This window comes from Sturnus vulgaris, chromosome 24 (genome assembly GCF_052056855.1).
Source record: "Sturnus vulgaris isolate bStuVul1 chromosome 24, bStuVul1.hap1, whole genome shotgun sequence".
NCBI lineage: Eukaryota > Metazoa > Chordata > Aves > Passeriformes > Sturnidae > Sturnus > Sturnus vulgaris.
Window position 1 is genome coordinate 1,703,514 of NC_142266.1, and position 15,208 is coordinate 1,718,721.

Below are 15,208 nucleotides of genomic sequence, written 5' to 3' on the forward strand. Positions count from 1 at the left end.
CTGGAAATCTGCACAGCTCACTTTGCAACTTAATACTGCAACATTCTTTTTAAACAACTTAAAAATCCCATTAACAACCACGTGACACTGCCAGCAAGGAGACCTAAAACCCAAATAATCCTTTTTTCCTTACATTTGACCAGCAGGATATATCAGCACGTTATTCTAATGAGCTCAGGTTTGTCCTCTGCCATCACAATAATATTCTGAATAATTGAATTTCAGCAGCATTTTAGCCCAAAGCCTCAAGGATCAGAATTCCTACAGCAGCTCCTCCAATGAAGAGCTAGAAATGAGAACTAAACCCTGCTCCCTTTGGTTCCTTTTCCTTCCCTGTTTTTAAGCCTCTTGGAAGGAAGCCCCTGTGAAGTCAAGCACCTGGCAGGGATGGAGAGCTGAGATAATGAATGGGACTAAGAAACCTCTAGGTTTAAAATACAGATCCCATCAACATGAACAATCCACAGAGAAATCTGGAGGTGATTTTCCACAGGAGCCATCAACTCCTGGAGTACAGTGCAGCCACAGGGATGTAACACTGTCACCTGTGCTGTCATTGCTGTCATTGGGATATAACACTGCTGTCACCTGTGCCACAAGGTCACCAGTGCTGCCCAGCTGGGGACACACCCAACCCAGGCATTAACCCCTGCACGAGCCCCCAGACCAAGACAAGCAGGCCCAGCTGGTGCCAGGCCGAGGCAGCCCCAGGGGATGGCAGTGCCCAGCCCCTCCCTGCCCTGGCAGTGCTGTACCTGGCATCCCTGCTGCCAGCCCCTGGCCGAAGGCGAGCGCTGAGTTGACGGCGGCGGCGGCCACCAGAGGATCGGTCTGCTGGCCCTGCTGGTTCTGGTTGGGAGTCAGGGGACGCTGGCTGGCCCCTCCACGGAGCACCTGGACAGGACAGAACAGCCACTGGGTTATTCTGGGATCCAGGAGAGAGCCACTGTCACCAGGCAGGAGCAGGAGCAGCACCGAGGGGGAAAATTTTTCTCCTTTGCTCTTAATTCAATTAATTCACACACAAAAAGGACCTGGAGGGGCTGGAGCGTGTCCAGGGCAGGGAACAGAGCTGGGAAGGGTCTGGAGCCCCAGGAGGGGCTGAGGGAGCTGGGAAGGGGCTCAGCCTGGAGAAAAGGAGGCTCAGGGGGGCCCTTGTGGCTCTGCACAACTCCCTGACAGGAGGGGACAGCCGGGGGGGTCGGGCTGTGCTCCAGGGAACAGGGACAGGAGGAGAGGGAACGGCCTCAGGCTGGGCCAGGGCAGGCTCAGGGGGGACATCAGGGAGAATTCCTGCACTGACAGGGTGGGCAGGCTTTGGGACTGGGCAGTGGTGGAGTCCCCATGCCTGAGGTGTTCAGAACACACACGGATGTGGTGCCTGGAACAGGGGTCAGTGCTGGGTTACTGCTTGGACTCGATGATTTTAGAGAGCTTCTCCAACCTTCCTGATTCCCTGATGCCAGCTCCAACACCCATCCTCTGTCAGAGCTGTACAAGCCAACGCCAGCTCACCCCAGCTAAGGCTTGGTCCCTGTCACCACAGCTCCACTAAAAGCCCTCTTGAGCAGAAACCTTACAAAGTTCAGGAGCTGGGGAGGGTGACAGGAGGTGACCTGGGTGTCTCCAAGCCACCAGCCCCTGTAGAGAGCAGGGACCTGGTGACACAAGACTGAAATCACAGGAAATCATGGCCACAGAGCCCACAGTGGGGTTTGTATGGAGGAAGTGCTGTGGGGGCAGTCCCCCAGAAGGGACAATGGCAGAGTGGCCTTTCCTGCCATTACCTGGGACAGGCTTGGTTTGTCAGAGCCTCACTCAGAGCTGGTGCAGGAATCTGCAAGCTCAGCTTATTAAAAGAGCCATCCCCATGTCCTCAGCACATCCTGCACAAAGTGACATTGTGGCTGTCACTGATGGGGGTGAAGGCCTTGTCAAGCCTCTGAAGGGGGGCACTGATGCCTTGGGTTTGAGCTTTTGTATTTTCCAGACTCTCTGCTGCTTGGTGTGTAACTCTGAAACTTCATGTTAGGTTGGTGAGTTCTCTTCACAGGGTGGTTGGACAAAACAATTCCTTTCTAGCTGGAGAATCAAGGACAACAATTATCCAAAAAGGGGAAAGGGACAAGCCAGGGGACTGAGACTTCATAGCCTGGGGCTGTGGTTGGACAATTGACCCCAATGTGTAGATGAATCAAAACTTATAAAAGTGTAAAAAATGTGTAAAAAAATATTTTAAAAGTATAAAAAAGGTATTAAAAAATCTAGAAGTGTGGATCCTGTGACCAGGATCCATCTTAGATTTGACTTGGGTGTAGCCCTGGCCAGGCTCTTGCACTGCCCAAGGTGTATGCTTTCAATAAATTCCTATTTTATTCCTTTTGCTCTCTTTGGTCTCTGCTCCAGGTCAGCCTTTCCAGGAATCATCACCTGCTGGAGTCATGAACAGGAAAATCTGACTTTGTGCAGGGAGAGGCTGGGAAGGATCCCAAGGTTCCCTGACTGAGATGTGCCTCCAGAGCCTGCTGTGCTGCACAGGGACCCTCTGGGAGCCAGGAATCCCAGGGGGTGCAGGCTGCAGCACTGGAATGCTGCTGCTTTTATTAACACACTATGAAGATGTCACAAGGGTCACAAATCAAGCTCCTCACTCAGTGCTCCAGGCTCCCAAAGCCTCAGGCTCAGCACTTTGAATGCAAACACTCCCTGCTGCATCCCCTCACCCCAAACCCTGCTCCCAACCCCACTCACGCCTCTCCACGGCCAGAAAAGCACTGAAACATCCCATAAAGGCCACTGGCACTGAGATATTTTATTTTAACAGCCTGAGCCTTTGCAGAAGCTCTCTCAGCTCATACCTGCTGTATCTGTAAAGGCCTCAGAACACCTCCTGAACCTGGGGTTTGGTTTTCAAAGGGTTTGCAGCTTCTGAGCTGAAAAATTCAGCTGCCAGTTGCTCTTTATTCTGCCACCTCCATCACCCAGGGACCAGACAGGAGAGCTGCTGAGGGGACTGATGCCCAGCTCTGGCTCCTGATGACTCCCCCTCACACACCAACAGCACCAAGGTTTGCTGCTGCACAGCTCAGGCCATTCCCAACCTCATCAAACTGGTGTTTTCCAAAGCACTGACAAGAATTCACCACCACCCATGTGCATGTGCCACATGCATGATGGAGAAATCAAATTACAAATGTACAGATGGCTCTTGTCCCTTTGTTTTAATGAGAGGCCAAAGGGTTTTCTCCTCATTTAAAACTACTCAGAGCTGAGGTCAGGGTCAGCCATGAAAAAAATGAGGGTTTTGAATGGCTGGAGCTGTGTCAGGGGAGGCTCAGGTTGGGTTTTACACATCATCAGCTGGGCTGGAAAAGACCTTTGAGATCATTGAGTCCAACCTATGACCTGCCACCACCTTGTCACCCAGCCCATGGCACCGAGTGACAAAGGGACACATCCAGGCTTTCCTTAAACCCTTCCAGACATGGTGACTCCGCTGCAATGGGCACCCCATTACTCTGTCCAATCCCCCCTTCTGGGAAGGAATTCTGCCTAGAGGGAATGGAAATGGGCATGGGAATGAGAATGGGTATGGGAAAGGAAATGGGAATGGATACAGAAATGGGCACAGGCACGAGAATGGGCACAGAAATGGGCATGGGCATGGGAATGGGGACAGCCCAGGGGCTGCCAGAGTTTGGAAAGTGCTCCCAGGGGTGCACAGGGTGGGATTGCTGAGGGCTCTGTGCAGGGCCAGGGGTTGGAGTCCATGGTCCCTGGGGGTCATCTCCAGCTCAGGATATTCCCCACCCAAAGGCAGGATGTCCCCTGTCACAGCTGTCCTGTGTCCCAGGTGTCCCCTGTCCCAGCTGTCCCCTGTCCTAAGTGTGTCCTGTCCCAGCTGTCCCCTGTCCCAGCTGTTCCCTGTCCCAGCTGTCCCCTGTCCCAGGTGTGTCCTGTCCCATCTGTCCCCTGTCCCAGTATCCCCTATCCCAGTGTCCCCTATCCCAGTGTCCCCTGTCCCAGTGTCCCCTGTCCCCTGTCCCAGTGTCCCCTATCCCAGTGTTCCCTGTCCCAGTGTCCCCTGTCCCTGTCCCCTATCCCAGTGTCCCCTGTCCCAGTGTCCCCTATCCCAGTGTCCCCTATCCCAGTGTCCCCTATCCCAGTGTCCCCTGTCCCCTATCCCAGTGTCCCTGTCCCTCACCTGCTGCTGGCCCTGCTGTGTTTGCTGCGTGCTTTGCTGGTTGGCCGAGTTGGTGGCGGCGGCGGCGGCGGCCGCCTGCTGCTGGAAGAGGCTGGCAGGATAAACTCCCCAGGGAGTGACTCCATAGTACTGGTGAGGGACCACAGCTGGACCTGCAACACAGCACAGGGTGAGCTCCTGGGGGGCACCAGCACCCCAAAACCACCCCAAACCCACCCCAAAACCACCCCAAACCCACCCCAAACCCACCCCAAAACCACCCCAAACCCGCAGCTGCTTTAACGTGATCTGTGTGAAACTCTCTCAGACACGCAGGGATCTGGCATTTGTGTCACGCATTTCCTGAAGTTTCAAGTCAGACCTGGAATTTCATCCTTGCATGAGGTCAAACTCTGCCAGCAGTGATTCCATGTTTTTACTGGTGTGCCTTGGTTTTACAGGAGAGGAACAAAAATCTCCAAGCCAAACAGACAAACCTTGTTTCAAGCACAGAGATCAACTTCTCATCCCAGCTGACATTCACAGCTCACTACCATCCACCTTCAGCTCCTCCAGAAATTACCAAACCCTCCTCACAGCTGGAGTGCATCAACTCTCAAGTGTTAAAATGTTCTTTTTCCAGCCCTGCTTTGCATTAGCAAATCTCCCTAAAAGAGGCTGCACGATCCTGTCCCTTCCCACATTCCCTCCTCTAACTTAAGAGGCTTAAAAATTAGTAACAATCGTCTTGGAGAGCAGCAGAAAAAGCCTCACTTTTGAAGATTCCTTGTGTTTATCAGGTCTCAGGACAGCACAGGAATTTGGAAATAGCAGAATGGCAGCCTCTCTCCTTAAATAATCCCAGCTGGAACAACGCTGAGGAAGCTCTCAGTGCTGGAGGGAGGAGCCCTTCCCTCCAAGTAACACGATGGGAATCCAATAGTGATTTCAATATGACAGTTAGATATCTTCAGGGAAGGTCAGCAGAAAAGCAGAAGTGGTCCCTTTGATTCCCAAATACATCCCCCATTCTCCCTAGAGCAGGAATAACTCAGGCAGAGCCAGAGTCAGGTGTGACACTGGAATAAATAAATCTTTAGAGAATCTTGGTCATGTCTGCAGTAAAAACTGGGATTTTTTGTTTGTTTGTTTCAAGAGAGACACTCAGCAATTGGGTTCTGCCCAAGTCTGTGGTCCATGGAAAATGAGGGATGACATAAAAAGGGAGGTGCCAACACAGTGCTGAGTGTTCAGGGTTAGCCTGGCTCTGACAAAAGGGGAAAATCCTGGAAATCCCTTTTCCTTTTGGTTTTTTTTCCTTTCTTCTTGATTTTTTTTTTTTACAAGAACAGCCTCAGCTGAACTCCTGCAGAATGCCAAGGACCTGCTCCTGCTCCCAAATCCACACTTCAGGATATTAATTTCATGTTTTGTGCCAAATATTGAATTAATATCTCAAACATGTACGAGTTACTCTCCTTGTACTATTCTGGTTTTAACTACTTTGCTTTTCCTGAATTTAGGATTTAGGTGCCCAGCTCTGTGCAGAGCAGGGAGGTGCTGGCTAATTCCAGGCAGCTGCAGAACACCTGGATTTGTATCTTGCCCCAAAGCCCATCCTGGCTGGATTTACAGAATCAGAGAGGCTGATCTGCTGCTCCTACTCACATCTGGAGCAACAACCACTCACTTCTTACCTTCCAACCTGGGAATTCATGAGCAGTGCTAGCTAAAATGAAGAAAAACCTGCAGCAAATGAATCAGTGCCACGAGGGTGGTGCCTGTGGTTCCTCAGCAGGCACAGACAGGTAAGCAGTGAGTGATTTTAACCTGTTTATAATCACTGCATGCACATCAGACCCCAACTCCTGGGGTTCTCCTGCACCCAATAGGGAAAGAGCTGCAGTTGCTCCCTTTTAATGCAAGTCATTAACCTGCATTTGCCCTCAGGCTGCTGGAAGTTGCTGCAATCCCCTTTATCTGGGCAAAATTTGGGCATCTCGCTGGGACAGTTTAGTCTCAGCTCTAATTATCAACCAAGCACAACCTAGATGAGTTCTTCTCCTAGTCAGAGGTTGCTGCCAAAGCCTTGGGTGTATAAAAGCAGAGGAGACACAGAAGCTTTGAGGTTTGCAGGCAGGGCTGTGAGTCTGGCTCAGCTGCACAAGAGAGAGGCTCATTATTGAACAGAGTTCTCAGTGAGGGCAAGTGTGGCATCACTGCCAGACCCCTGCAGCACCCAGAGCTGGCCCTGCCTCTGCACTCACTACAGCTGGCCATTCCTGGGAAAACCAAACCATCCCAGCACCTCTGGAAGCCAATATTCGCTGTGCTGTGTCTCACCCACAGCTGCTCCTTCCAGAACAGCAGCAAAAATCCAGCTGGGAATGCTCAGGACAGGTTTGTGCTTCCACCTCTCCTGCAGGAACAGCAGGGACACTGCACCCAGAGAGCTCTGAGAGCAACCCCCAGGATCTGTGGGGTGATCCCTTGGGAATTCCCAGGATTTGTGGGGTGATCCCTTGGGAATTCCCAGCATGGCACCCACAGGTACCCACAGTGCTGTTTTTAGGGATGGCAGGGAGGAACAGCTCAGAGGTGCTCCCTGAGCAGCAGGGCTGGGGGAAATGCAGCTGCAGGCACTCCCAAAGCCCAGCCCTGCAGGAACGGGCTCACAGCCACATCTGCCCAGCCCAGCACCCAGGGCCTGATCACTCCACCAAGGCTGAAAAGATCCCAGCCCTTGCTGAGGGAGCCTCTGCTTCTCCTGTGTCCAGGATATCCCAGCATTCATCCACACCTCCACAAAGAACACACTTCTCTACTCTGAGCATTTCACCTCAGGGAAATCATTTCCCACCACCCAAGGCTGAAAATCCCAGAACGTGCTGTGGGAGCCTCTGCTTTTCCTGCATCCAGGTTGTCCCAGCATTTATCCACCTCTCCACTAAGAACAGGAACACTTTTCTACCTGGAACACTCCAGCCCAGAGGGAATCATTTCCCAACCGGCCTTTAAAAAGGCAAGTTTTCAGTTTTTTGAGTGACATCTTTCTCAAATGATGGAAGGCAATTCAAAGGCAGCAGTATCTTCCTCACAGTTTAAAATCCAAAATGAGGTTTTTTCCTAGGAAGTTCTTCCCTCTGCATTCAAATTTGTTCTTTAAAACGCTGCTATTGTTGGGAAGAGAAGAGCATTATCCCAAAGCTGCCAGTCTCACAATCATGACAAACCTGCCACAATGGCAGAACTTTAATTGACAGATTATCTCTGCCATAAAATACACACCAAAGTTTCCTCTCTGCTCTGAGAGTAACTGTGAGCAATAAACTCCCAATAACTCCAAACTCATTTCTTCCATCTCAGAAGCTTCTCCTTGTCCTCCCAATTGAACACTCCCAGGCACATCAAGGAGGCTTTTTGGCTTTATATAAACATTTAAATTGTCTCATGTGCCTCCAGTACTGCTCTCAGTCACAAAAGAAAAAAAAAGGGTTCTCAAAACTGCTCAGGCCTGGACAGAAAAGATGCTTTTCTGAAAACCATCAACATGAAGTTTTTAATCAACATGAAGTTTACCTTTTCATTTCTAGGGTCCAAAGCCTGATGAGAGGGTTAAAATAACTCCTATGTCTCAGTGGTGTAACACTATAAATACACCCAGAACATTACATGTTGTTTTGTTTCTTTTAAGAGTCATAAATTCAGAATTATTCAAGTAGAGGCCATGATGCCAAGTTCTGGGATGCTTTAGGTATCCCTGGGGTGTTAGTTCCAGTTCAAATGTCTAAAACCTGAGTTAGGCACAGCCTAGATGGGGTTTTCTCCTGGTCAGAGGCTGCAGAAGCTCAGGCAGCTGCAGCTTCAGTAGAGCTGAGAAAAAAAAAAAAAAAAAACCACCATGGCCAACACTCAGTATTTCCTGGAAATGTGGCCCAGTTCCATGTGGTGTTTCTATGAAATCAAGCTGCTGACCTGCTGCTCCTCTGCACTCTGTGTCAGCCAGAAATGAGCTCTGCAGGCCCTGAGGTGATGCACAAAGGCCAAGCAGGAACCTCTCTGTACTGGGATCATTCACAAATCTCCTCTTCTGCCTGAACTGGGGCTGCCAACGCTCTGGGACCTCCTCCCTGCTGAGCCCTGACTGAACTTCCCTCTGGTGCTGGCCCAGAGCAGCTCAGCTCATTCATTCCCTGCTCCACTCACCTTCACAGGAGGGTTTATCACGTCCTGGAGCAGCACAAACCTGCTCCTGCTCCTGCTCCTGCTCCTGCTCCTGCTCCTGCTCCTGCTCCTGCTCCTGCTCCTGCTCCTGCCCTTGGCTCTGTCCCACGGAATCTCGGTGTCACTTCTCTGCCTCCACCCAATCTCCCCATGGCACTGCACAATCCCAGCACAAAACTCCCAGCAGCCCAGGCCAAAGCCCAAATTATGATCCAAATTCTTTATTCACACCTGCATGATGCGCTAACAACTCCATCCAAGTGGGCAAATCGCTGAATTCCCATTTCAGAGCTGAGCCCACGGCAGCCTCAAAGCTTAAAAAGCTCACCAGGGGTTGGGTTATGTAAGAACTGTCCCCAAGCACAGAGGGCCACATGCACACACAGCCCAGCTCTGTGGGTTTGGTTTGGGACAAGCCACCCAAAAAAAGAGGACTGAAGTGAGTGTTCAAGTTCAAAGTGGAGCATGGCAGCAGCAAGAGCCTCCAGAAACATCCCCACTCCAAAGAGAGCAGCGTTCATTTGCAGCACTGAACATTCCCTCTGCCTTGCTCAAGGAAAGCCAGGCATGGTCAGAAAAATACTCCTCTAAAAGCACTTTCTTCCTTTAAAAATACTCCTCTAAAAGCACTTTCTTCCTTTAAAAATACTCCCCTAAAAGCACTTTCTTCCTTTAAAAATACTCCCCTAAAAGCACTTTCTTCCTTTAAAAACCCTCTCCTAAAAGCATGTTCGTCCTTTAAAAATACTCTTTTAGAAGTGCATTCTTCCTTTAAAAGTACTCCTTTAAAAGAACATTCTTCCTTTAAAAACCCTCCACTAGAAGCATGTTCTTCCTTTAAAAATCCTCTCCTAAAAGCATGTTCTTCCTTTAAAAATACTCTTTTAGAACCATATTCTTCCTTTACAAATCCTCCTTTAGGAGCACATTCTTCCTTAAAATCCTCCCCTAAAAGCACATTCCTGCTTTGTCCCCAGTGCTTGGGCAAGAACTTCATGGCTCCCCAGCAGAATTCCAATGCTCACAGTGTCCCCCACAGTGCCTGATAAGCTGTGGCACGGAGCTGTCACCTCCAAAATCCCCAATTCTGGCTGTGACAGCTGGGAGGAATTTGGGAACTGATACACAAATGTCTGCAGGAAGACCCTGCAGGAAGAGCAGAGGCTCCATCTTTGCCACCATGTGGAAAAGGGCACGTTCCCAGCATGAGCTCAGCAGAGATGGATGTGTTCACCTCCTGGGAAGTGGAAATTCCCAGCAGAATTTCAGGGAAGAGCTGGTTTGCAGAATCCACCACAAGCTGAACAGAAAGGAGAGACAACTTTCCTGGCAGGAAACATCCTGCATCTTTCCAGCTTTTCATAAGTTTGTTTTCAGAGGTTTTCTTTGCTACTGTCAGTCCAAAAATGAAGCAATATTTGTGTCTGTGAGCAGTTCCCATTTGCTTTGGGAGCCTGGACCCACAGCACGTTAAACAAAAATGATCCCATTTCACCTCCAGTTCCAATGACAAATTCTGGTTTTACTCACAGCCACACCATGATATCAATTCTCCCCCTCAGAAATGCTGCTGTGCTGATGTTTCCCTCCCACAAGCACAGATGCAGAGCAGCTCCGGAGCAGGGGATGGAGAGGATGGAAGAGATGGAAGGGATGGAGGGGATGAGGGGATGGAGGGGATGAGGGGATGAGGGGATGAGGGGATGAAGGGATGAGGGGTGAGGAGATGGAGGGGATGAGGGGATGAAGGGATGAGGGGATGAGGGGGATGAGGGGATGGAGGGATGAGGGGATGGAAGGAATGAGGGGATGAAGGAATGAGGGGATGAGGGTATGAGGGGATGAGGGTATGAGGGGATGAGGGGATGAAGGGATGAGGGAGATGAAGGGATGAGGGTATGGAGGGATGAAGGGATGAGGGTATGAATGGGATGAAGGGAGCACACAGAGCTGCCATTTCTCACCCAGCACGGAGGAACATTTCTCACCTAACGTGGCGGCTGCCGCCAGCCCGGCCGCGTACGGATCCGTCCCCGGAGGCGCCGCGCTGATGATGTAGGGGTTGGGAACAAAGGCAGCAGGGGCTAAACCTGCTGGAAACATTCCTGTCAGTACAAACAAACTCAACACGACTGCCCCCACCCAACCCCCCTGCTGCAACACCAAACTCGGGCTCGTTCTGTGTTTTTAAGCTTTTTATGGGTGGTTTTCTACAGGGAGGGAACAAGCAGTGAGTGCTGATGGGCAGAGGAGAGACCTGGCATAAAAAATCCCCAATTGCAATGATTCAATGCTCCTTAAGTGATAAAATCCTTTATATCCAACAGCTCAGGTGCTTCTGCAGGGCAGACAGACTGTTCAGGAGACTGGAGCTTGTTACTACTCTGTATTTCCTACAGGGAGTAAATCAGGACCCAAACCAGCCCACTCCGAGCTCCAAGGCCTGCCCAGGATCCCAGCACTGCGGCTGCTCAGGCTGGGCTCAGGAGGGGAAAATTCCCTCCCTCTGCAAGGGGACAGTTTAATCATTAGAGAAAGGCCAGGTGGGCGGAGAGGGGTGTGCAGGGGAGGTGAAGGTGAAGGGGAAGAAGTTAAAAAACGGAATAATTTTGATCCCTGAACTCCACTGAGCACACAAGGGCACAGCACAGAGCTGGGAGAGCCCCAACACGTTTATATTGGGGTTTTGGGCAGGAAGAACTACCACAAATTGCTTATTGTGTTAAAAACATTTAAATTTAATCACCCAGGAGTAGCCCTTCTATAGTTTTCCCTGTTTTCTACACATGATTAAGTGCTCTATTCTCAGTTAATAAATATATTGTATGAATGGTTTTTATTAATATCAATCATGTGTTTGCATAAATTACATTTTTACTTAGAAGACCTCAGGCAGCACATTCAGCTGATATTAAATTGTGCATTTCCCCCCACTCCACTGTGCTGTCACCCTGATTTATGCTTCACTCAGAGACTTCCAAAGCCTCTCCTGACTGACCAGCACCCTCAGGAGGGTGACAGTGTCAGTTCAGTGTCAGACAGGGAACTCCTCTGAAAGCTCCTCAAGTGTGCAAAAGACACCCCAAAGCAAATCTTTAAAAAAGCAAAGTCCTTCTGCTCCTGCACGGATTCTCATGTGTAAAATACACTTTAACCCCTCCCAATCCTTCTTTCCCATTTTCTCCCCATGGATGAGGAGCAGGGCAGTGCAGGGGGCTGGAGGAGAGGCAGAATCACTCACCGATGTGTGGCTGGTGGGCAGCAGCCAGGGCGTACTGCTGCTGCTGGGCTGCTGTCAGCTGCTGCACTGCCAGTGCATTGGGCCTCTGGAACAGCTGTGGGCAGAGCAAAACACCTCTTAAAACTGGGCACAGACAGCCCTGAAACTGGGCATAAACACCCCTTAAACCAGGCACAGATAGCTCTGAAACTGGGCACAGACAGCCCTGATACTGGGCATGAACACCCCTTAAACTGGGCACAGACAGCTCTGAAACTGGGGATAGATACCCCTTAAACTGGGCACAGACAGCCCTGAAACTGGGCATAAACACCCCTTAAACCAGGTACAGACAGCTCTGAAACTGGGCACAGACAGCCCTTAAACTGGGGATAGATACCCCTTAAACTGGGCACAGACAGGCTTTAAACTAGGCACAAACAGCCCTTAAACTGGGCACAGACAGGCCTTAAACCGGGGATAGACAGACCTTAAACTGGGCATAAACACCCCTTAAACCAGGCACAGACAGCCCTGAAACTGGGCATAGACAGGCCTTAAACTGGGCACAAACACCCCTTAAACTGGGCACAGACAGCCCTTAAAACAGGACCAGACACAGCAACACTGTCCTAAACCCAGGCTCAAACAGCAGCACTCCTATGTCAGGCTCAAACAGCAGCACTCCTATGTCAGGCTCAAACAGCAGCTCGTCCTTCCTTTGCAAGCAATCCCTCACTCATTCCCTCTGCCCCCACAGGTAACTCCACTCTCTGAGGATTTATCTGCTCGGGATCACTGCTCTGTGTTCAAGCCCCTGAACAAACCCCACATTTCTGCAGCACAGCCACCCCCAGCTGGGTTCCCCCTCTGCTGTTCCCTCTCAATCCCAAAGGATTTATCCCAGCTGCAGCCTGGGGGGCACCAGGGGCTGCCAGGAGCACTCCCAGGTGTTGGCAGTGACACCAGTGAGACCAGTGTGCCCTCCCAGTTTGAAGTGGGAAATGGGATGGCACTGGGGTGGCAGTGGGATGGCAGTGGGATAGCAGTAGATGGCACTGGGATGGCACTGGGATGGCAATGGGGTGGCAGTGGGATGGCAATGGGGTGGCAATGGGGTGGCAATGGGATGGCAGTGGGATGGCACTGGGATGGCAATGGGATGGCAGTGGGGTGGTAGTGGATGGCACTGGGGTGGCACTGGGGTGGCACTGGGATGGCACTGGGATGGCAATGGGATGACACTGGGATGGCACTGGGGTGGCAATGGGATGACACTGGGGTGGCACTGGGATGGCAATGGGATGGCACTGGGGTGGCACTGGGATAGCACTGGGATAGCAGTGGGGTGGCACTGGGATGGCACTGGGATGGCACTGGGGTGGCACTGGGGTGGCACTGGGATGCAGAGCCACATTCGTGACATCCAAGATGCCTTCAGAGCCAGCAGAGGGGACACAGCCTCAGCATCACAAACCCCAAACCAAGCACTTCCTCTACCTGCACCCCCCCTGCTCAGTTCTCAAGGTTATCGAGAATTTATTCCTCACTAAGAAAAAAAATTAAGATTGCCTTGAAGTATTTTTGCTGAGGGTTTGATTTGGGGTTTTTTTTTTCCCTTTTTTTGGGGCCTCACTAAAAGTTTCTTTCCCAGCTTCTTTTGCCTCTCCCTAAAGGAAATCCCTGAATTCACCCATTTTCAGCTCTAATTAAAACATTTAAGGACACACCAGCTGAGCATCCCCCCTCACTTCCAGGAATCATTTCCAAGCTGGAATCGTGAACCACTGTGAGAAATGTTTTTTCCCTCCACTCCCTCAGAAAAGACTTGGATGCCCAAATGCCTACGATTTTCACACCTATTATCCTGCCCTCCTTTCAGACAAGTGAACTGCTGGCAGAAGCAGCAATAATTCTGCCCAAATTTTTGGCAGAAACCCACAGTCATCAAGAAGAAGCCCAGAAACATCAAGAAAACTCTGTTACTTCTTTTATTTAAAGGCAAAAATTGGCATTGGTTCTCCTGAGAGCAGGGTGAGCAAAGCTGTGTGACAAAATCCACCTTTATTTTTGTCTTTTAACAAGTTGAGGTGGAGAAAACACATCTGAGGGATCAGCATGGAGTTTATGAGGTGGAAATGCAGCATTCAGGGGAGCCAGAATTAACCTGAGGGTGCCAAACCCTCACAGCAGCTTTGTTTGCTCATCCCTCAGCACGTTGGGGCTCCTACAAACAGCCAGGGGGTATCAGAATGTTCCTTGTGGAGGAAAATATCAGATTTACAGTTCCTTTATTGCCTCCCTGGGCCATAAAACACCCTGGCAGTCTGGGTGCACAGCACACCTGCTTCTCCTGCCCTTCTTGCTGTTTTAAGGTGCCATTCATGGTCACACAAAGCTCTGGCAGCTCTGCTCAGCTGCCACCTGTCACCAGGAGCTGGGCCAAAGCTCCACTGACATCCCTGAGTGCAAAAACACAAGGAGATCATGGACAGCAGGAGCTGCAGAACATGGAGCCAGGGATAGTGGGAGTGACCAGCAACATCTCACTGATCAGCAAATATGGGGAAAAAATCAAATAAATCCCCTAAACTGCTTCCTGAAGTGTGGATTCTTCTGGAACATCCTTGGGTTTGGGGTCTGCTTTCCTATTAGTTCAGCAATTTTAGCTTTTTTAGCTTTATTCAGCTGAAAAATTTCACCAAACCCTTGAGAATTCACATGCTCTTGCATCCCTGGGATCTGCTTTTCCAGCCTGTGGATGTGGATTCCATCACAGTGAAGCAGAAATGAAATGGCTGGGTTATTACTTCCTTGTCTTGAGGGCACAAAAATCATTTATCTTCCTAAAAACAATTCTTGTACTCACTTTACACATGTGAGGACTTCCACACCTCCCAAATGCAACTCAGTGATCCATGTGGAGATAGAAGAATTGGGAAAAAGGAATCCACATCTACTCAGAGCATCAACATTTCACCATCAGTATTTCACCATCAATATTTCACCTGCTGCTCTTGAGGCTCAGCTGTCCCTGCAAAATTTGACTTCCAGACATAAAAGGGCTGCAACAAAGCTGGAAAGGGACTTTTTACAGCATAGGACAAGGGGGAATGGCCCTAAACTAAGAGAGGAGGGATTTAAATGGGATCTTGGACAGGAATTGCTCCCTGGGAGGCTGGGATGGAATTGCCAGAGCAGCTGTGGCTGCCCCTGGATCCCTGGCAGTGCCCAAGGCCAGGCTGGAGCTGGGGACAGTGGGAGGTGTCCCTGCCCATGGCAGAGGATGGAACTGGAGGAGTTTTGAAGTCCTTTCCCACCCAAACCACTCCAGGATTCTGTGACCTCTCCCTCTCCTCGCTTTAATTCACAGCCTTGCTCAGCTCCCTCAGATAAAACTCAGCCCAGCTCCAACCCTGCAGCTGCAGATTTCATCCTGTAACCTGTCCAAGGAAGCAGAGCCAAGAAAAACCATCCCAAGTTCAGGCTTTCCTCAGCCAGACAAGCCACAGGAGCTCTGGGAATCATCAACTCCACGGATTTAGGAAGAGCTGGTAAAGCCTTGCTGCTCTGTCTCCATC

General features: G+C 50.4%; 1 protein-coding gene and 1 non-coding gene across 7 annotated transcripts in view; both read right to left on the minus strand.

The window, feature by feature from the left end:
* The window catches only part of PUM1 (pumilio RNA binding family member 1), an 80,290-nt gene that overhangs the window by 28,061 nt on the left and 37,021 nt on the right, over positions 1–15,208 (minus strand). For 4 of the 6 annotated variants that reach the window (XM_088178471.1, XM_088178469.1, XM_088178470.1 and 1 more), the window contains exons 8-11: positions 11,649–11,742; positions 10,396–10,500; positions 4,205–4,356; positions 756–894 (exon numbers count right to left, since the gene is read on the minus strand). In XM_088178471.1, the coding sequence (XP_088034597.1) occupies positions 756–894; positions 4,205–4,356; positions 10,396–10,500; positions 11,649–11,742 (490 nt within the window). The remainder of the gene's footprint in view (positions 1–755; positions 895–4,204; positions 4,357–10,395; positions 10,501–11,648; positions 11,743–15,208) is intronic. The other 2 variants (XM_014887599.2, XM_088178468.1) reach the window with 1 other exon arrangement.
* Positions 6,333–6,410, minus strand: LOC148221281 (small nucleolar RNA SNORD103/SNORD85). The gene has a single exon (XR_015808366.1). It is a non-coding gene; the product is annotated as a small nucleolar RNA SNORD103/SNORD85 (small nucleolar RNA).